General features: G+C 52.2%; 1 protein-coding gene and 1 non-coding gene across 2 annotated transcripts in view; one reads left to right on the top strand and one right to left on the bottom strand.

Annotated features, from left to right (window-relative positions):
- The first annotated feature begins 443 nt into the window (after positions 1-443).
- On the top strand, positions 444-585 carry LOC135893957 (U11 spliceosomal RNA). The gene has a single exon (XR_010562351.1). It is a non-coding gene; the product is annotated as a U11 spliceosomal RNA (small nuclear RNA).
- A 5680-nt stretch (positions 586-6265) lies between these two features.
- Positions 6266-22414, bottom strand: part of LOC135893928 (discoidin, CUB and LCCL domain-containing protein 1-like) — a 64140-nt gene continuing 47991 nt past the window's right edge. The window contains exons 9-15 of the mRNA XM_065421897.1: positions 21499-21623; positions 17278-17446; positions 16308-16400; positions 14525-14615; positions 13021-13058; positions 10862-10984; positions 6266-6780 (exon numbers count right to left, since the gene is read on the bottom strand). Of these exons, the coding sequence (XP_065277969.1) occupies positions 6266-6780; positions 10862-10984; positions 13021-13058; positions 14525-14615; positions 16308-16400; positions 17278-17446; positions 21499-21623 (1154 nt within the window). The remainder of the gene's footprint in view (positions 6781-10861; positions 10985-13020; positions 13059-14524; positions 14616-16307; positions 16401-17277; positions 17447-21498; positions 21624-22414) is intronic.

Below are 22414 nucleotides of genomic sequence, written 5' to 3'. Positions count from 1 at the left end.
CCCAGGTGCCTACTGCTACTCTCCCCCCCCTCCCCCCCGCGCTCTCTCCCTTGTGAGCTCTCATCTCTTTCCCAGGGGCTGCAGCAGCCTCGCCAGCCGGGGGCTTGGCTGAAGCTTTTCCCTTGTTTTGAAGCTGCTGCGGATTCTCCGCCTTCCCCTCACCCTGGCCCCGCCCCTCCTCCCGCTCTGCTCTGCCTGGTCTAGGGTGGAATCCCAGCATGCCATGCGCCTGATTTGCATCCCCTGCCGGCCCGCTCTGGTGCGCACATTTGAACGATTTCTGGGTAAAGTACAGTAAAGTAGATGAAAAAGCCGTGATGGCACTAAATGGGGGTGGTTGTGGGATGTGACAAGTCGCTTCTCTCAAGGGGCGAACCGGCATCTCGCCCTGACCCTTAAGGCTGGATCACAGACTGGGGAGGCGGGGCCGCCAGGCGCTCGATAAAAAGGGCTTCTGCTATGTATGGCACATGGAGTGGGGCGGCTGCGGCCTCACCCTACCTCGTGCGGAATCGACATCAAGAGATTTCGGAAGCACAATTTTTGCTCCTGGGGCTGCTGGTAATCGTTGGTTCCGGCGCCCCGAAGTGGTTTGTTAAAATCAGATTGAGTTTTGAGAGCATTGTTAGAGGATGTGTTCTAGTTAGCTTTTTACTTCTTAGGTCTTTCCTACCACATTTATTGGGGATGTTCAGGAGTTTTGTAACTGATGATGTAAAGAGTGTGCAGGGGAAGGGATTTTGTAGCACCCTAAGTTGTATTTCCGTAACTCCTTGTAGTTTAAATGGGACTGTTTTCCTGTTCAAACTCTCTCTCTCTCTCTAGGGTATGAGTGCTCACAGACTGTTGTCCTTCCCACTAAGGGTGTGGTTGGGTGTAAGTAATACTTGAAATACATTTCTAAATTCCTAGTTCCGAGAATATTTATTTCTACTCCAAATGCAAATATAGTCGTCCCCCTTGCTTTGAAGTCTTTCATAATTTTCCAGACAGGAAGTACATTTATCCTGTAGAATTTCATTTGCTTTATATAATTATTAACTACCTAGAACAGAATATGTGTATTTTCTCTTCCCCTCACTCTGTTTTTCTGTGTTTGGCCTTGCTGTTTGCTAAATACTTAATGATGCATTATTTATCCCATCCTGCAGTTAGATTTTATTGAAGCATTAATTACATGGGGGGGGGGGGGGAAAGAAAAAAGAAGCAAGACACCATTTGTATGCTTGCAGTTATTTTAACAGAGGGCCATCTAGCGAGTGAAATTAAAGTTGGTTTCCCTGTTTGAGTTTAGCCCCCACCCCACACACACGGGTAAAAATCAGATTTTCCCAAATCTTGCTGCAATCTGCAAAATATTGTTCCTGAAAGTGAACTTGTGGCTGGCAGTGTTTGAATCAGAGGGGGTGGATAGGTTGCCGGAGGGTGCTGGTGAGGTAATTCTTTGGGTGCTGGGATCATTCCAGATTAATACTGGTTATCAAGAACAGGGGCTCCGCCACCTCCCAGTGCAAACTAACGCAGACATCATGCTGGGCACAGTACTATGGTTTATTAATGTAATTAATTTATTCACTGTCTGTATGTGTGTATGTAGCCAAGTGTACTGAGTTTTGTCACAGATAGATTAGATAAATAAAGGATGTCTATGAGGATTAGATAGATAGATTAGATAAAGGGTGTTATGGGGATAGATAGCTAAGGGATGTGTATGGGGCTGGATGGATGGTTAGATAGCTAAGGGGGTGTATGGGGATGGATAGATTCTATAAAGATTTTCTCTTTCAAATATGAATCTTAAAAATGTTAAATGTCTCCCACACAGTTTAAATGGCACAAAGCACAAATGACAAGGACAAGCACGTGTCTAGTGTGCTGAGGGACTGACTGTATACAGAAACTAGCCCAGCAGAAACATCCTGCTATGAGTAACTGTGCACTGCCTAATGATGTTCAAGGCCCCTCTCAATGTGTTCTTGGGAAAGGCGAGTTTATGTCAGAGACATGCAAACAATTCCCAGGGAATACTGGATTTGCTCTGCTTGCACAACATTCAGATTGTGAAATTTCCTGGGTACTTGGTTCTCTGATATTGTTCAAAAAGTTTTGCCACGGATGTCAATGGGAGTTTTGCCATTGACTTCAATGGAGACAGGATATCACCCCAGCAGTTTTCGGTTAATTTTTTTGAGTTTTTTTTTTTTTTTTGGCTGAAACAAAACAATGTTTTTCCAGTCTTCAAAAACCAAAACACTTCTGTTTTTCTGTTTTTTGTTGTTGTTTCCCCTTTGTCTTTCCTTTAACCCTCCCTTTTTTCCACTAAGAAAGAAAGAAAGAAAAAGCCCCCCAAACTGAAAAATAAAAAATGTTCAGGTTTTTGACAAAAACCTGAAAAATTTTGGCTGAACCAAAAACCTTCATTTTGGTTGAAAACTGATTTTAAAAAACCCCAAACATTTAGACATGTTTTCCTGCTAGTCCAAATAACTTTTATTCCCAGCTCTTAGGGGGAAGTGATCACACGATGCCCACAGTAACCCACCTCCACAGGCCACGAATGCTGATGGCTTTGGGTGGGAGCACTAGGAAGAAAGTCATTGTAGCCAAGTGCATGGATCCTGAAACCCAGCACGTTTTGTAGCCAAGAGGGAGGAGGTGTAAAATGGCTGGCTGTTGCCTCCCACCTTTCTGCCCTCCTGGGTGGAAGTAAAGGAGGTCTAGTGGTAATACAAAGGTCTGGGCATCAGGAGGTTTGTGGGTTCTTGGGATGCAATGAGGAATGAACAGACAGGAGACAGGAACAACTGAGTTCTATCCCTACTTCCCTAGTCGCTAAGTGGGTGTGGGGAATTCACTTTGCCTCCCTGCACCTCAGTTTCCCCACATGTAAAACGGGAGTAATAATTCCTAGCTTCCACTAGATTCCACAAAGATGAATGAATGAATGCTCATACAGCGCTTTGAACATGTACCGCAAAATGGAAAGGCCATGGATTAATCCCATCCGAACTTCATTTCTAAACCACAGGAATGTCACTTGTGTCTCAGTCAAACAATGTAGCAAGGTAAAAGGCACAAACCTAACTGGAAGCCAGAACTGGATGCAGCCGGCCATTGGGGAGGAGAAGGTTTCCAAATGGAAAGATCTAGCTCTGATTGATCCATTCAGATTCGATTTCCACTAGTGTGAAGCAGCATCACTCCACTGAGCAATGTGGATTTCCACCAGCCAAGGATATGGCCCATTCATCTTCAAGGGACTGGAGCCGGGCAATTAGGTGAATAGGGCTTTTATTTGGAATCAGTCAATTGCCCTTTGGGGAGATCCAGGTACTGTGACACACGAACCCTCAGGTGACACTAGTGCACCATGAGGCCTCCGGAGCAGCATCACCCAAACCTGGGGAGCTGCAATACTGGCTCTTACTTAGTACCTAGTCCAAACCCCACTGTAGTCAGTGGGAGTATTTCTGTTGATTATAATGGGAGCCAGAGCAGGGCCAGTGGCTCTGCCTCTCCAGCGCCAAGCATCACAATGTTGCAGGGAAGATGGCTGTTCCCCGGCACTGAAAGCAAACGGGGTAGGTCATGGGGTTTCAAATACCACAAGGGGGCTCCCACGCCGTGGTAATGAACTTGCTAAGAGTCTCTCACACAGGAGTCTCTTGCAGAGCCTGGACTTGCTGCATCATTCTGTGCATGTGCTTGAGGAGTTACCACAGAGCGCTGTGCCGCATGGATCTGCAGCAAAAGGCAACTAGACACACGCGCCCTGAGATGCTTGGACTCCATGTGCTGAATATTAAAGAACCCCCAATGGTCCTGGGGCTGCTGCCAAAGCGACAGGGCTTTATCCCTGCTGTGAGGTACTGCCAGGAGCTGTGCGTGCCTCTACGGAAGTATTCTGGAATCGACAGGGGCATGCGTATAGGAAAGGCTGCACAGCAATCTGTGTCTGAGGGTGTGTGCATCTCTGGAGGCGTGTACACGTGTGGTTCTGTACAGGGTGAGTGCAGACAATGGGCGGAGCAGAATGGCCTAGTGCAGCCGTTCTCAAACTTTAGCAACCCGAGGACCCCCATTTTGATTTAAAATTTTTCAAGGACCCCGAAGCCAGCTTCTAATTTTCCCTGGGGGGGGTGCTCAACCCCTGCTCAGCCTCAGGCCCTGCCCCCACCCCACCTCTTCCCCCAAGGCCTGCCCCCGGCCCCACCTCTTCCTGCCCCCGCTCCAACCCTGCCCCTCCACTTCCCCGCCTCTTTCTGCCCCCTCCCCCGAGCGCGCCCTGTCCCTGCTCCGCCCCCTCCCTCCCAGCACCTCCTGCATGCTGCTGAACAGCTGTACTGCGGTGTGCAGTTGGCACTGGGAGGGAGGGGGAGGAGTTGATCAGCGGAGCCGGCAGCCCCAGAGATGACTCGCGGACTCCCTGGAGCCGGACATGACTCACAGACCTCCTGGAGTACTCTTGTGGACCCCCAGGGGTTCAGACCGTGGTCTCCAGTTTGAGAACCACTGGCCTAGTAGATAGGGCACTGAACTCAGGAGACCTGAGTGTTATTCTTTGCTCTGCTGCTGCTTTGCTGGGTGACCCTGGGCAAGTCAATGCCCGCTCTGTGCCTCAGTCTCCCCATCTGTAAAACGGGGATAAGGATACTGCCCTCATTTGTAAAGTGCTTTGAGAGCTACTAATGAAAAGCACTATTAGAAGAGCTAGGTGTGATGATTATTGTTGTTCATTCTTCTCTCCTTGGGAGCACAGGACCCAGATTTGAGGCTCCATTCCCCATCCCCTGGAGGAATTGACAGCCAGAGATGCTGGAAGGATGGGGTCGGCCAAGAATGAGCAGTTCTGACAATGCAAAATGGGTCTTTTCCATCCATCTGGCTGCTGTTAGAGAAACACAGTTATCGATCAAATTCCCCCTGGGAAACATTACTGTCCGCGAGCAACACCATGGAGCTGGGCCTGCGCTGGCACTTGCTTAAGAAGAGCACCAAGCTCCCCGTCCTCAGAGCTGTCTCGGCACTGCAGTTCCTGTCTAGGATCGCCATGCAGCTTTGTCCCTTTCCAAGGATCTCGGATGAAGTGCTTGTTGCAGGGGGAGAGGCAGCAAAATCACAGGAAACAGGTGCAGTTCTCTAACAGATAGAAATGAATGACCACCACACTTTGCAACCATTACAAACATTGCCTGCTTGATCAGTGAAGAAGCCAATATAGAGAGAGCATAGAATTGCAATTCCTCTGCTCTTGATTCCAGTTTCCCCTGATGTGTCCTACCATGCATGCGCAGAATACCTGTCGCTTCATAGCTGACTTAAAAGAGGGACTTAGTTCCAGATCTTCAAAGGTATTTAGGTGCCAAGCACTTAAATATCTTTCTGCAGACACGCATGTAAGTAATTTCACTCCTTAAAACCAACTCAGGTGAATAATGTGATTTGCCTGCATAACATCACTGTTTGCGGGACTGAGCCCCTGGTCAGTGAAGTGTAGGTGTAAAAAACATAGTTTGTGGGTTTTTAAAAAAAATATTTTACAAGCCCTAATTTATCTGTACATATTTTCCTGCTCTTTTAATTTTTACTTCAAGGAAGAGCAGCCTTTGTTTTGGGATTTAAACACCCCCCACCAGCTTGCGCTGGAAAGGTACCTATCTGCCAGTGACAGGAGACAAACACGGGAACTGAAACCGACTAGAAACAAAACGTGAAACTGACCTGCCTGCTTTCACCAAGAAAGGCAGAAGAACAAACAAACCAACAGCCTTGGGGCTGACAAGCTGATGAGGTTTGTAAAATTCCATTCAAGTTTTAATACCAGAGGGAGGCGTTAGAGAGCTCATAGGGCAGCAGGGGGCGCTCTTTCACTTTATGTATAGCCCATGGCACAGTATAAACGATGGTTATTAAGAAAACAGTAATAGTGATGCAGATAAAGGAGATATATATATATTTATATATGATCATTGATCCTGACACTTCCCTTCGAATCCAAAAGGGAGGTGAAGATGATCTGGGGTATCTATTAAGTTCAAGGGAAAAAACCAACCCAAACAAAACAAACTAATCAGGTAGTTAGAAGGATCAGCCTCTTCCACACAGATCAGTGCTATAAACCCCATGGCTATTTCATTTCCCTTTGCTGGTGATAGACAGGGCTGGTGCTTCTTGCTCTATAGCCCAGAGCAGATTTCCCAGTGCAGCCAGACCCCCTTCTCCAGCTGCCTGGCGTGTGTCTGATGTGAATCCCTTTTCCACAGCCTCACAAAGGTTCGTGGTAAATGTGGGTGAGAGGGGAGTCTCGGGGCTGTAAGCAGTGCCCTTCCGGGGAGGTGGTGAGCCCCGTGGGGACGTCACCCCACGGGGTGAAAGTCCGCTCAGTCTGGGGCTCTGTGTACACGATGCTGGCTTGGTGGGATCCCTCCCCTCTTGTGCTGTTCGGTGTCTCACCAAGCCGCTGAGCTGGGAAGTCATACTGTGGCAGGATCCCAGGGGACATCGGGGACCCTGCCCGGCCTTGGGTGGTGGGGACTACTTTGATGACACAGGTGTTCTTCTTGGCAGCAGCTCCTGCGGCCTCCAGGGCCTGCTCCGTGAAGGGGGTGGCGTACTCGGGCTCGGGTGGCAGGGGCTCTGCGTATTCGTGGTACTTGCCCGGCACGTCATAGTGGTTCACTACCAGCGGGAGCGTGTAGCCTTCGTCCAGGGCGGGTTTGAAGGTGGATGGGGCTGTCTGACTGCTGGGGCTCACCTGGACCACATCGGGCTCAGCGTATTCTGCAAAGGAAAAGCAGCACAAGCCCTTAGAAAGGCAACCGAGCCCCTGAGCTCGCTGGTCCCCTGCAATGGGCACAGATTTGCCAGCCTGAGCCTGGAAAGGATTCCATCACTGGCTGCTCGGGAATCCAGCTGCCTGAGCTGGGGGAGGAGAGGGGCGGGCCTTGTTCCTTCAGGCCTCTCCCCCTCTTTCCCCTCCCCCATGAGGGACCAGGGACCTCTTTCTGCCAGCCCTGGCCAAGCTCCTACCCCGATCGGGAATCATTGCAGCTCCCTGTAGCTGATCCACCCTCAGCAAAGCAGCCGATTGCTCTCTCTGCCAGGCTTTCACCAGCTGGTGCAGATGCTGGCGAGATGCCCAGACATCACCAACAATACACTCAGGGCCCCAGATCCCTGCCCTGTTTCCAGCTGACAGGTTCCTTTGTACGGATGGCACTGTTATCAGCTGCTCAAGCATCCAGATGTTTGCTGCTGGACTGAGGCCCGTTTCCCCTCCCCCTCCAGGCCAGCGCCGTTTGTTCCCCCATCACAACCTTTGAGGATGGGAAGTCCGTGAGCCAAGTGTCTCAGCCCCCCTGTGCAGGGAGGGAAGCAACTCCCTCCCCTGTGATGGTAATTGATGGGCATCTTCCCTCCCTGGTTAGCTTCACGTCTGGACAATGGGAAGCCCTGCCCTGAACAGATGTATGGGTAAACAAACCCAACTGCTGAGCCTGGGCTCTCCCAGGAACAAATGAGCCATTCAGGGGAGGACATCAGCTGGGATAAAACAGGGTTATGCCCCCCCCCTTCATTTTGGTTGAAAACTGAGAGAATGACACAGCCAGGTAGACAGAGATGAGAGGAAGAGACTCTGTGATGGGATGCATAAACCCTACTCCAGCAGTGATAGTATTAAAGGGAGCTGGAGAGGCCAATTAGCCCATTGTGACACCTGGAGGGGAGACTGGCAGATAATTAAGGATTTGATCCAGCTGGGGAGAACCAGGGTGGTTAGTGGCAATAGGACTGAGAGAAGAGGGTGGCTGGAGAGCCTGGGATTGGCCCTGAATGGAGCAAGGGTCCTTCAGCAACAGATGGGAGAGAAGATGTCTGAGAGTCCGGACCTCCGAGAGGAGAGGATCCCAGAAGCTGAGGCTGAGAAATGGCCTGTGGTAGGAAGCTGGGCAAGGAACCAGTAAGGGGCTGATTCCAGCCACTTCCTCTGGGACTCTGATCTGGAACCCAGCGGTGAGGGTGGGTCTGGGGTTCCCTAGTCTCCCTAGCACAGGGGGAGGAAAGCCTCCCTGAGGTAAAGGACACAAGGACTACAGCGCCCAGGCTGGGGCTGTTCATCTGATACTGGGTCAGGGGCCACCTGGCCTGCGGGACCCTTTACTGCCCCAGAAGGGGTGAGATCATGAGGGACCTGACCGGAGGGCCAGAATCATGAGACAAGACCCACTGTCGCAGCGCCAAACAGTTGACACGGGGGCGGGGGGGACTGAGGTGAATTTGCTGCAATACTGCCTGGCTGGTGAGTTTGCTTGGACACCCTCCCTCTGCCACCCACCTACCTGCAGCTCCTTTATAGCCCCTATATTGATGGATGTCAGGTAACCATCAAGGCACCAGTGGGGACCCCAGAGAATCCCCTAACAGAGAGGGGTCCCCCAGCAGAGTCAGGGCAGTTGGTGACAACACCCTTGGCAGGGCAGCTCCTGGTGCAGGAGGAGGTGTTGGGGAAATGTTCCTGTCGCCACCAAGCTGCTGGTACCCTTGGCACCTGGCTGGGACCTGTACTGATGGCTGAGGTAATCCTGAGCTGACCCAGCATGGGGAAGAAGGGGCCAAGGTGGTGGTGTAAAGCTGCCCCCTCCCCCGATCCATACATTGAGCTGAGCTCCAATGCAGGGAGGAACCCAGCCCAGAGAGAGATCTAAGATCTTAACCCACCCCATCGCTGCAGCATGTGGGGCCCAGCTCCTCCACTGTAATGAGTGCCACAATCCCACTGAAATCAATGGGAGCTCGGCACCTATATACCTTGGAGGAGTTGGGCCCAGCCCTGCCTGCAGCTGGGGTTTGCTCCAGGTACAGGCGCCAGGGTAGCTGCACTGGTGTGGTCCCCTCATGTAGAGAGGAAAACCCTTCCTTTGCATTGGGCTCTGCCTGCTGGGCGGGCGATTAGTGCCAGTGCCTGTCTGCAGGAAGGGCGCGTGCCTATGCAGCGACTCCAACGGCCAGCTGAAATTAGGGCAAATCCACAGGACAGGCAAGTCCTGGAATGTGCAGAGACAGGCAGAGCACTGCACACACACAGGCATGACAACAGAAGGGCAGAGAGACCTGATCAGGCGCTGGGAGTGGGGCCTGGGTTACAAACATGTCCTGGATCAGCTTGTGCCAAGGGCTGAGAGGAAGCCAGGCCAAGGTTTCCAGGGAGAGAGAGAGAGACCGGAGCTGTTCTTTGCAGCTGCGCTGGGTTGGTTCAGTGAGACCTCAGCCATCTGGCCTGCTCTGGCTCGGGAGCTGCCAGCAGTGACAATGGGAGCTGGAGTCTTTTCAGCGCTAGGCTGGATGGAATCTGGCCCAGAACACCAGTGGCCATGGCGGGGGAGTGAGTTCAATGGATCTCGGCCCAGGCTGCAGCAGCCCACGCTGGAGAATCCACCACCTCAAATGGTCCCCTTGCTGTTGGGGGTTGGAGGGGAGGGGAGGGCTAACTGGCCATGGAGACTGAACTCCATCCTTTCCTGCACAGCTAGTTCTTCCACATCAGGGTTGGCAGGGGGAACATGGGAGAGGTGAGAACGGGGGGTAAACAGAGATCTTTGTCAAGCCCCAGCCCTTCCCCACCAGGGAAGCTGTCGGGAGGGTGGCCACAGAAGCCCTGCATGGCAGTATCATCCGCTTCAGCTCTCTGTCCCCAAGGCTGCCCACTCTCAGCCTAAGCCAGGAGAGGGATCTCTGTCCCAGGCAGTGGCTTAGGGCATGCACTCTCTGGGAGATGTGCTATAAAGGTTCCCCCTCACTGGCACGGCAGGTTCCTGTGTCAACGGCAGAGATTTCCCCCTCGCTCCTCCCGCCCCCTTAGTTAGCCAGTTCACTGCTGTCTGTGACTGCGGAGCGGGTCTTTCCTGAGCCTTATGGCTGAGCTGGGCTGGCTGGTGTAGGTAGTACCAGTGCCCTCTGCTGGCAGGTGCAGCATTGCTTTGTCTGTGCACCCATCTGTTCTGTTTGCTGGGTCGCAAGTTCCATTCTTGGGTGGTGCATGTGTCTAGGTAGCAGACCATGGAGGCTGGTGATAGGTGCTAGTGCAGGAGCAGGGCTGGGGGTGGGCAAACAGGGCAGCTGACTTGGGTGCCAAGTTCCAGGGGGCTCTGTACCACTTGACTTTTTTGCTGCTCTGGGTGTGGGGGATGTTTTCTGCCTTGGTCAGCAAAACACCTAGGGCTGCTCCTGCCCAGGAGAATGGGAGTCCGGACTCGAGTTCTGTTCCTGGCAACAGGAGGGAACATTGTCTAGTGGTTAGAGCAGGTGTCTGGTAACTAGGACTCCTGGGTTCCGTTTTCAGCACTGCCACTGATCTGTTGAGTGACTTTGGCCAAATCACTTCACCTTGCTGGGCCTCAGTTTCCCCAGCTGTAAAGTGGAGATACTGATACCCCTGGGAGGTGAAGCTGTTAGCGTTTGTAAGGTGCTGAGGGATCCTTGACTACAAGGTGTCACAGATCTTCAAAGTGGCCTGCCTTGCCCCACGCTTAGTGAGAGGGGTTGGTACATCAGTGCGAACATGCTGGTGCTAACGTGTGGGGGTGAGGGCTCCCCTGGGAATCTTGGTGGGTCTAGTGTGGTTTTACCAGACTGATTCTGGTAAAACAAGTCCCATTTCTGGAGGCTGGACAGTCCATGAGAGCTCAATCATCTCTCGAGGAAGTGCTATTGCTCAAGTTATTTGAAAACTGGCGTGGACGATGCCTTGGAGAACACGCTGCAGGGAACAATCCTGAGCCACGGAGCAGGGGTAAGGGAGGGGTAGGCAATGCTCTCTATGAGTGGCCCCCATGCTCTAATGGAACACCCAGCTCCCCGTTACCTGGCAAATGAGCCCCCCTGAGCTCGACCGGGGTCCCAGCCATGGGGAACAATGTCAGTTCAGAGCTGGCCGGTTGCAGGCTCTCGCTGGCGCACACCTGGCTGGATTCCAATTTCGGGTACCCTAAGGAGAGAGGTGGAACCCCCCAAACTTCTATTAGTCGGGTGGCTTTTCTTCTCTTCCCTAAGGCTGGGCCCGCGCATGGTGCAGCTGCAGCGTTAGGGCTGGCAAGCAGGGAAACAAACTGCAGAGGAGTTCAGGTAGTTGAGTGGCCCAGAAAACCAGTGGGTGCAAAATTAGAGGCCGCTTCTCAAACCAGGCCATAGAAGAGCAAAAGGGGGTCAGCAAAGTACCTGGAGGAAGGATAGGCCTGGGCGTCAGGACTCCTGGGTTCTATACACTAACTTGATTTAATACCAATACCTCGCCCTTACAGAGCACTTTCCAGCAGTAGCAATCGAAGGGCCATACACAAAGGAGTCCAGTATCGCGAATGCCATTTTACAGATGGAGAAACTGAGGCAGAGAGGGGAAATGGGTTCCCCAAGGTCACCCACCAGGCCCATGGCAAAGCCAAGAATAGAACCTGGGTCTCTTGGTTTTATCCACTAGGCAACACTGCCTTGCATTCAGGCAGTGTCTATGGGGTTTTCCACATGGGGACTTAGTGTGTGGCAACCCCCGAGGGGGCTGTTCAGGGCTCTGGCCTGCTGCTCGCTAACAGCAGTGTGTCAAAGCACACGATGGAACCTGTAGGGTGCCCCATGCACCCCTTACACCCTCTGGCAGTTGGTCCCAGGGTCACACTAGTGCATGAAGAATTACAGCCTGGTTTGCCACGCACTAGCTGGCCGTGCAAACAAGCCCTTGCGCCAGTGTTACCAGGTGGATTTTTAAATGCAGCTGTTTACATCAGAGCAGCTTTTCCAATAGACACAACTCCCATGTGGGAATAGTAAGAGATTGGGGACGGGAAGGGCAGCTAAGAGTGGACACAGCCTTCGGGCTGCTTCTCCCCTGCCCTGCGCCTTTCCCCCCATGCAGAGTGAGCATAGCCCACCACTCAAGCAGGACGCTCTCTGCAGAGGTGTAAATGGCGTAGGAGGCAGCGAGGAATCGGGCCCCGTGGAGGCAGGTGAATTCATGTGGCGCTCATTGTCTGTGACACAAAGCAGCCATGTGCCAGGAAAGGCACCTGCCCATCCCCCAGATAATCCCCAGCAATATCAGCGCTGGCAGAGAAGTGGGTGTGAGTGACACCTTGGTGGGGGAGGAGGGTTTTGACAAGAGTTCCATCACAAGCTTGTAATCAAAGATTTAGGCCAACATTTGTCATTGTGGCTGCTGCTTTTGGGTGCCCAACTTGAGATACCTTGGGGCTGAGGAGGAGGCTGGCCCAGTGGTTAGCTTGCCAGCATAGACTGTGCAAGACCTGGGTTTGAGTCCTCGCTCTGCCACAGATTGCCTGTGTGACCTTGGGCAAGTCCCTTAGCTGTGCTCTATGCCTCAGTTCCCCATCTGCCCAACAGGGATACCAGCACTGCTCTGCCTCCCAGGGGTATCTGAGGATAAATACAGTGAAGAGTGGGAGATGCTGAGATGGAGAGCTGGAACCTACAATCCCAGCTGAAGTCAGGAGGAGTGGGTGCTCAATGGCTCTGAAAATAGGGACCAAGGACTCAGATCCTCAAAGGTATTTAGGTGCCTCTCTCCCATTGATTTCAAGGGGAGTTAGGTGCCTAAACAGCTTTGTTCTGGGCCAAGGTAGCTCAAAGGGGACACCGAGAATGAGCAGTTGCATCTGAACATTGTGGCTTTGATGCATTTGTGAGGGAGTGAAATGCCTCCTAAGCAGGAGGCCAGCGCACGGCCAGAGCCCCACTGGAGCTCATGCAATATCCCCCTTAAGTGAGGAGCAGCTTGGCTGAGGGGCTTGGGAAGTGCTGCTTTGCTTTTGCTGATCTGTCTGCTGAGGAGCATGCCAACGAGACACACTAGCAAACGTTAACCCAGAGTGACTCATTTCGCTGCTAACGTGGAAATAACCCGCTCTCGGAGTCCAGCCCTTCCTGACTCTCAGGGAAGCCCTGGGCAGACCGTTTGCCAGCTGGCTACCATCCCACCCGGTTACTCCAATCCTGGGCTTCGGGGGCACTTACCTTTCATGAGGCTGCAGTTCAGATCAGCTGCTGTCTTCCTGCCAAAAGAGAGAGGGGAAACAAGGCAAGTCCACAGCAGCTCCCCCGTGAAGCCAGCGCATGGTCCAGGTGCTAGTGAGGAGGTTAGAGCCGCCCATTTGCTCCAAACTAGCACAAGGCAGAATCTGTCTTTGAAGGCGAATGCAGAGCTTTGTTCGTGGACAGCTTCCCAGGGTGTCACAGAATTTGAACTCTCAATTCCTCAAAGGTCGCAGGGGACCCAAATCTCCGGGGCCTGGTAAGCGTGCGCTTCAGGGGTACAGAGCTCCTAAGCTCACCAGAGAGCACCAAGCTCCTGATTTGTTCCTGTAGAGCTGGTGAGCACTGGGAGGCTGAAGCCAGCAGTTCCGCACCTGCCCAAGGAGTCAGGGTTCACCCGAACGTACCACTCAAACCCCAGTGAATTCACCAGCTGGGGATCAGCTCTGCTTTTGCCCCGTGGTTACCAGTTGAGAGGTGCCCAGGGCAGCAGTTCAAAATGCAGAGGGCCAGCTTGGCTTTGGGCCTCTGTGCAAATATTGTTGCTGCCATTGTGAAGGGGGGAGAAATGGGAGAATCCGGAGGCACAGGCGTGAATGCAACCGCATGGCGTAGTGGTGAGCGCAGGGCAGTGGGAGCCAGTGGTGGATTAGCCACTGGGCCAACAGGGCCTGTGCCCAGGGGCCCCAGCCAATTGGGGGGGGGCCCAGAAACATGGGCACCCCTGCACCCTGACTCACTCCCCAGCAGGAGCGCCAGGTGGGCAGGGGGGACTGCAGGCGGAAGGAGTGGGGAGGGGCCCCCACTTGTTCTAGCCACCGCCTCACAAACACCTAATCTGCCTCTGGTGGGAGCCAGGACTCCTGGGTCCTATTCTTGGCCCTCTCGCTGGTTTATACGGCTGTGGGTAGCTCGCTTTGCCTCGCTGAGCATCAGTATCCCCCATCGATGAGACGGGGATCGCGATTCAGGCCTAGAGCGGAGGTACTGTGAGGAGCCCCTCCTTTAGGGGCTGGGGGGGTGAGTCACTAGAGCCCACAGAGCCCCAGCAGGGGATGCTGGTGAGCAGCTTGTGCGTCTAGCACGCTGGCTACCAGGGCTCAGGAGCACAAGTCGCAGCAACCATTACGGTCGAGGGCTTTTACCTTCAGTGCAGCCTTCGGGGCTCCAGAAGGTTGGCACTGAGCTTTGCAAAGCGTGGGCTGCCTCCTGGTGTGGCTGGGCCTCTCAGAGGCATGGTCAGTGGGGACTGCCGGGTGCTAGCCCAGCCTTGGCGGGGGTGCTGACCCCACAGCCTGTGTGCCCAGCCCTGGCTTCTGTCAGCAGCAGGTTCTGTTTCAGGAGAAACTCCGCCCCTGGTGTCCTTGGTGAGGGACAAGTCTGATCCCGGGGGAGAGCACCCTGCTCTGGGAGCCTCTGCAGGGGGTGCTGGGAGATGATGAAGGGAAACAGGGAGGGGGGAGAGGGCAGGAAGGGTGTTACCCACCTCTTCTTACGGCAGAGGAGAGCCAGCAGCAAGAGGCCAGACGAGAGCAGCACAAAGCCCCCGATCAGCAGCATCACCAGTAACATGGAGCCTGGGGAAGGAAGTAGGGACTCAGCAAAGGGCTCCTCTGTCCGTCCCTCCCTCCCGCCTGGTGTCCGGGGGAGCTGGTTACACCCCACCCCACTGAGGATGCACGGTTCCAGACCCCTGTTGCAGAGGGTCCAAGCTGTGGCACTGCAGCCCTGACTCCAACGGGAGCCATGGTAGGTAAAGGAAAATACAGAATCTGATTTTTTTTTGCTTCTATGCCCGGGTCACTCCATTGGGTGCAGGGCAGTGACTCCTGATTTACCCCACTGTGACTCGACTGGCTTCAGGGGCATGAGTGCTGATTAGACCTGTCAAGGATCACAACCCTGGACAGTATTTTCAGAAAGGCAGATTGACCAGAACCACAGGGAAAAATTCCCGAAAACTTTTAATAGTGGCAGGATTTTTTAAAAAAAGCTCTGTTATTTAATCCTTCTCCTTTTGATGACAATACAGACCTCATGTAACAGGCTTCAGGTCACCACATGTTCCCCTGCATTTTTGCAATCAATGGGCAGGTGAACAGCTTGCAAACGAAACTCAAGAGGCCAAATTCTGGTTAAAGGAGATTGAAAGGGGAGGGGTAGCTCCTACTGCACCAGCTGGGGAGGGGAAGGGGAGATCCCTGCTGCTTTAGCAGGGGAAAAGGAGCTGAATTCTCCATCACTTCTCCCCCCTTGCTTTAACCCCTGACCTCAGCTGCACCTGTGTAAATGCAGAGTCACTCCAGATTGATACCACTATTAGTGCAAGCAGAGTTTGGGCAGATCTTCCTTATTGAAATAAAGGGCCCGATTCCCAGCTATGTCACTGCTGGTTTGCTCTGCACTGAGGAGGACGGAATTGTGCTGGGTCAAGCTGAAGTGATGCAGCACAAGGGCATTGGGCGCAGGCATTGGATCATGCTCAGAGTTCCTCCAACTCATTTCAGTCCATCCCTTTCCCTCCCGTCCGACTCAAGCGGCCCCCACCTCCCATCCACATCCCTGCCTAACTTTGCAGGAGTTCCGGGCAGTGGATGAGAAGACACATTACAATCTGAAACAAGACCAAGTAACAGATGCTGATAGCGCCGTAAGGGACTAATGCTGCTCTCATGGGCTACAGCAGGAGCAGTGCCACAGAAGTTTGGGGATGAGCCTGTATCCTCAAAGTGCTCAATACATGCTACTTAACGAGGGGGGATTCTAAAAGGAACAGAGGGGAGTGAGGGACCCAATTCCCACTGATTGCGCAGGGGGAGTTGGATGTCGAGCTGCGCTTTGAAAATTTCTTTCTTATCCTGCACGGCTCCACTGTCAAGAGAGCATTATTATCCCCACATTCTGGGTGGGGAAATTGAGGCACAAAGGTTAACACCCTGGCTTGTTTAAAATATGTGTATCCAATTGCATAAGCTAACCTGCATGTGCAAACAGGAGCCTAATTTGCATGTACAACTGCCTCTGTAGTGTGCACAGATCAGGTGTCTGCACAAGCCAGTAGCCGACCACAGATCTAACTGGCCACTTGGGTTTGCACATCCTGGATTTGCATGCCCAGATTCATCCCAGGGTTGCCCGTTTACTGGTTCACGTGAGTAACTTTTAAAAATTGGTCCCGAAATGACTGAATTCCTCAGAGTTGCACAGTGAGTCAGTGGCAGAGTTGAAGATAAGTCTTCCCCCAGCTTGGACCACTGAGCTGCACCTACCTGCTTTCTCTGGATTTATGGCGACTCCAGGGATCGGGGTGCGAGCGGTGGGGATGCTGGTCAGGATGGGAACCTCCTTTGGGGCACTGGATACTGCAAACAACACAGTTTAATAAGCACCATTATCATGCCGCAAGCAATGAACAATCAACTACTCCTCTCCAGCAAAGAATCTGGCCTGTGTCTACCTGAACCTGCCCTGCTCCCTAGACAGCAGCACGGGGCAGGCCACAGGGGGCAGAAGTGGCTGTTTTCCAGCGGAAGCCTGGTTGTTCCAAGCTGATGGTAACACTATCTGACTCCATGGCAACACTCTTGGTTGTGCTTTTCATCCCTCTGCTGCAATGCAGCTACCTCTGGGGTGGATGGCAGCTTGTCTAACACTTTGCTGTAATGTTACACAGCAGTTGAGGACAGGAAGGAAAGAAAATCAAGTTGAAACTGCAGGGGGAATTTAGAGTGGCAGGATGCACTAGCTAAGGAGGATCTAGCCAGGTTTAACCTGCCTTGGGATCTTTAATGGACACATGGCAAGGACCCCAGCCCTTACCTGGGGGAGTGGCTCACTTCCAACCCCTCTGCACGCTCTGTGTAAGTCTCCCAAATGAGGCACGAGGCAGCCCAACCCAGCTTAGCTTACAAGAGAGAAGCACAGCCCAAGCAGAGACAGCTGCCACTTGGCTCTGTCCCTTGGATGGAATTCATCTCCATCTGCCCCCGTCCTGGCTGCAAAGCGTGCGCTTTAATCCTTAGCTAACCGGTGCAGAGCGGTCTTGGGATTCAGGCTCATCTCCTCAGCACCCAGGGTGCCACTGGAGAGGAGGGCAGCCCCCTGCACCCAAGAGCCATGCAGCAATGACGCCAACACAGGTCCATGCTGGAGGATGCTGTTGCTGGCTCGTGGTAACCACATTTCAGTGTGACTGGGCAGCCCCCTCTGCTCCCAATCAGCCCCAGCGGAGCCTCTCACCGTAGGGCCGGGGCGTCTTCAGACGAGCCACTTGGCAGCCTTGTAGTGCCACCTTCAGGGCGATCCTCTGGTTCCAGCTCCGGGGCACGATGCGGAGGTAGCGGGCCAGGATGGGGGGGATGAACGCGTTGGAGACCTCTTGGAGGCTGTCGGCATTTCCCTCAAAGACCTGGGGAACGAGAGGAAGATAACGGGGGGTTGGAGGGGGGGTCAGCAAAGCAGATTGGGGTCAGGCAGAGCATCACTCCTCCTCCCCCTGCTATCTGAACCCATCGTTCCCATCCTCGAGCAATGCCGCCGGCTCTCCCCGGACACCGGCGGAACCAGTTTAAAACCACCTGCCTTGGGCCAGCCTCTGAGCTGTCACATCGGCCTCGATCCACATTAGCGCCATTGAAGTCAGTGGAGTCACGGCAGGTTTACACGGGGGTGACGAGCAGAATTCAACCCAGGATCTGGTCTGTTCTTCTGCCACTTCCTCATCTCGCCCACAACCCGCCTCCCTCTACTCCCTCCAGGAGAGCTGGCTGTATTTTAAAGAATCCTTATTGAGGTTGCAGGAACAAACCATCCCGATGTGTAGAAAGAATAGTAAATATGGCAGGCGACCAGCTTGGCTTAACATTGAAATCCTTGCTGATCTTAAACACAAAAAAGAAGCTTACAAGAAGTGGATGATGGGACAAATGACCAGGGAGGAGTATAAAAATATTGCTCAGGCATGCAGGAGTGAAATCAGGAAGGCCAAATCACACTTGGAGTTGCAGCTAGCAAGGGATGTTAAGAGTAATAAGAAGGGTTTCTTCAGGTATGTTAGCAACAACAAGAAGGTCAAGGAAAGTGTGGGTCCCTTATTGAACGTGGGAGGCAACATAGTGACAGAGGATGTGGAAAAAGCTAATGTACTCAATGCTTTTTTTTTGCCTCTGTCTTCACGAACAAGGTCAGCTCCCAGACTACTGCACTGGGCAGCACAGTATGGGGAGGAGGTGACCAGCCCTCTGTGGAGAAAGAAGTGGTTCGGGACTATTTAGAAAAGCTGGACGAGCACAAGTCCATGGGACCGGATGCACTGCATCCAAAGGTGCTAAAGGAGTTGGCGGATGTGATTGCAGAGCCATTGGCCATTTTCTTTGAAAACTCACGGTGATCGGGGGAGGTCCCGGATGACTGGAAAAAGGCTAATGTAGTGCCCATCTTTAAAAAAGGGAAGGAGGAGGATCTGGGGAACTACAGGCCAGTCAGCCTCACCTCAGTCCCTGGAAAAATCATGGAGCAGGTCCTCAAGGAATCAATTTTGAAGCACTTAGAGGAGAAAAAAGTGATCAGGAACAGTCAGCATGGATTCACCAAGGGCAAGTCATGCCTGACCAACCTAATTGCTTTCTATGATGAGATAACTGGCTCTGTGGATATGGGGAAAGCAGTGGACATGTTATTCCTTGACTTTAACAAAGCTTTTGATACGGTCTCCCACTGTATTCTTGCCAGCAAGCTAAAGAAGTATGGGCTGGATGAATGGACTATAAGGTGGATAGAAAGCTGGCTAGATCATCGGGCTCAACGGGTAGTGATCAATGGCTCCATGTTTAGTTGGCAGCCAGTATCAAGCAGAGTGCCCCAAGGGTCGGTCCTGGGGTCGGTTTTGTTCAGTATCTTCATTAATGATCTGGAGGATGACGTAGACGGCACCCTTAGCAAGTTTGCAGATGACACTAAACTAGGAGGAGAGGTAGATATGCTGGAGGGTAGGGATAGCATACAGAGGGACCTAGACAGATGAGAGGATTGGGCCAAAAGAATTCTGAGGAGGTTCAACAAGGACAAGTGCAGAGTCCTGCACTTAGGACGGAAGAATCCCATGCACTACTACAGGCTAGGGACCGAGTGGCTAGGCAGCAGTTCTGCAGAAAAGAACCTAGGAGTTACAGTGGACAAGAAGCTGGATATGAGTCAACAGTGTGCCCTTGTTGCCAAGAAGGCTAACGGCATTTTGGGCTGTATAAGTAGGGGCATTGCCAGCAGATCGAGGGACGTGATCATTCCCCTCTATTCGGCATTGGTGAGGCCTCATCTGGAGTACTGGGTCCAGTTTTGGGCCCCACACTACAAGAGGGATGTGGAAAAATTGGAAAGAGTCCAGCGGAGGGCAACAAAAATGATTAGGGGGCTGGAGCACATGATTTATGAGGAGAGGCTGAGGGAACTGGGATTATTTAGTCTGCAGAAGAGAAGAACGAGGGGGGATTTGATAGCTGCTTTCAACTACCTGAAAGGGGGTTCCAAAGAGGATGGATCTAGACTGTTCTCAGTGGTAGCAGATGACTGAACAAGGAGTAATGGTCTCAAGTTGCGGTGGGGGAGGTTTAGGTTGGATATTAGGAAACACTATTTCACTAGGAGGGTGGTGAAGCACTGGAATGGGTTACCTAGGGAGGTGGTAGAATCTCCTTCCGTAGAGGTTTTTAAGGTCAGGCTTGACAAAGCCCTGGCTGGGATGATTTAGTTGGGGATTGGTCCTGCCTTGAGCAGGGGGTTGGACTAGATGATCTCCTGAGGTCCCTTCCAACCCTGAGATTCTATGATTCTATGATCTCACCGCCCTTGGTGCAGGAGCCTTCTCCTCTGCAGCTCTTGCCACCAGGAGCAGCCTTCCCGTGGAACCACTCCCCATCTCATTTCAGATCTCAGCTGGCAATGCCCCTTTTCTCCCTTGCCTTCCCCTCTCACTTCCTCTGCTAGGATCTATTCTTTAACCCTATACTTTGGGATATATATGGGGTACGGGGAGGAGGGAAAGGACCCAGGTGCTTTGGGGTGGGTCCTTCTCTTCTACATATGCTCACATAATGGGGGGAGGACACTTCCCTCCCCCAAAGTGACTCTGTGCAGGTGTCTCTCCTTATGTGCTGGTGGGGGCGGGGCTTTGCTAGGGATTTAGACCTATATGTGTGTCAGGGAGGCGGGTGCCTACATAGAAATAGGCAGGCAAGTGACTGGAAGGGAACGGAGCTGGTTGAAAATGTCCCTTAAAAATGTTTTTTGGCTTTTCTGACTACATGGAAATTTTCATGAAAAAGTCAGTTTTTGGAAACAAAGCAAAACAAAACAGAAACCCTTCAAGTTTTCATAGGAAAATTTCAGTTCTGGGGTTTCAAAAGTTACCCCTCACCCTGAAAATTTTCCAAGAAAAATGTTGATGAAAATTTGCAAACCAACGTTGTTGTCTACATTTTTCACGGTGTGTGTGTGTGTGTGGGGGGGGGGGAATCCTTTCCCAATCTACTCGAGAAGGGAACACAGCCCAGAGACAGGGAGACGCTTGGAACACCTGAAAATTGTCCCCACTTTATTTTAAAGCCATGTTCTCTTTAAGGCACTCTCGGGGCTTTGTATTTTTTGTAATGTCAGTTTTTCTTCCCTGTTTTTGCTCCCCCCCCATAGCCCCCAAATTTTAATTTCATGCAAATGTTACACCTCAGTAACTCGGAGGCAATGTTAGTTGGGATGCCTGGATTCTAGTCTCAGCTCTGCTACTGACCTGTTGTGGGACCTTGGGCAAAACACTTAATCTCTTTGTACCTCTGTATCTGTAAAATGGGGATAACAACTGTAAGGAATGGGCTAGTGTGTATGTGCACCACTGCCTTCCGCTGCATGGAATCCAAACCATAGGTCATAGTTCCCATACTCCTAACGACCAAAAGGGATTCTTCTTCAGCTAGGGGGATGTGCTTTTTGGAGCAGGAAACTCCAGTTCTGTCCTTGCTGTCATTGTTAAATTCCAAGAGGCTGTGATATGCAGGATAAGGACAGCTATAAAGTCCTAACGGCAGCAATTGCTTACAACACTGACCTAGCTACCAGGAGGTATAGAGAGGCTTAATTAATGTTTGAGAACTATAGTAATGGAAAGCATCTCCAAAGGCCAGACTCTGGTCTCTGTTACACCAGTGGAAACCCACAACACCTCCACTGATTTAATGCTGTGGAGTTACTCCAGTTTTACAGTGGAGTAACAGAGACCAGAATCTATTTCTAAGCATCTGTATCCAGACTCCAGAGCGAAATACCCCAGCTCCTGTTGCAGGTTCTGCAACCAGACCAAGCCAACAGGCTAATTTTAGAAAGATTCAGTAAAATTTCCCTTTGTAGAATTCCCACCATGCTCTCTGCTCTCGCCACCACCTGACCTCCTTTTGTCAGGCCACACAGTCTCACCGTCTCCTCCTGCCCGCTGCTGGATCTGTAGGGTTTCCAATTCTTCCACTCATCTTTTTTGGAGAAAACCTGGTAGGATTTCACGTAGAAGTTGTATTTATCTGAGGATCCCTTGGTGATAATTCCTGGAACACGTACAATGAAATCAGGAAATGGTAACCCCGGAACAGGATATAGGACTCATGTGAAGGCACCCATTGGCGGTTGGGGTCTTGAAATAGTCTTGGGGTTGGTGTCTGATAGAGACATAGACTTATGGGGGTAGAGATCCCGCCCGGAGGGTGGGTCTGATCCAACTCCCATTGACGGCAATGGACAGACTCCCACTGCCCTAAGCAGGCGTTGGAATTTGGCCCTTGACACCAGGCAATGAAGAGCTCTCTCGCTTTAATGGCAGAATCCCCCCGTCTTTGGTACTGCGGCTGTTATTATATAGCGGTTGGAACAGGAAAAAACCAAGACTCCTGGGTTCCTTCCCGAATAGAAGCAAGAGCAAGGGTCTGGGCATCAAGAGTTCTAGCCAGTGACTCGCTGTGTGATGTCCCCCTCTGTGCTTCAGTTTCCCCGTCTGCAAAATTGGGGCGATGATACTGCCTGAAGGATGTGTGTAGGGGGGAATTAATGGATCCCTTGAGAGCCCCTGAAGAGCCTAGTCATTATTAGGTTCTCTCTCCCTCCAGTCGTCTCCTGCTAGGATTTTCGTAAGAACCTGCAGTCGCCCCACGTCTCAGCTCCTTTTCCTTTCTTGTCTGAATCCCTCCTTTCCGTTCCCCCCACCTGCCTTCCGGCATCTCCCATCGCAAACTGCTGAGCTGAGATGCCGCTGAGTTTGAATGTCTAAGCTCTGTGGAAGCCGGCTCCTCTCGCCCCGCCTGAGATGAACAGATAACCCCCCAACTGCACTACCGGCCTGCAT

The sequence above is a fragment of the Emys orbicularis genome, chromosome 23 (genome assembly GCF_028017835.1).
Source record: "Emys orbicularis isolate rEmyOrb1 chromosome 23, rEmyOrb1.hap1, whole genome shotgun sequence".
Taxonomy (NCBI): domain Eukaryota; kingdom Metazoa; phylum Chordata; order Testudines; family Emydidae; genus Emys; species Emys orbicularis.
This window is presented reverse-complemented; position numbering and strand designations above follow the sequence as displayed.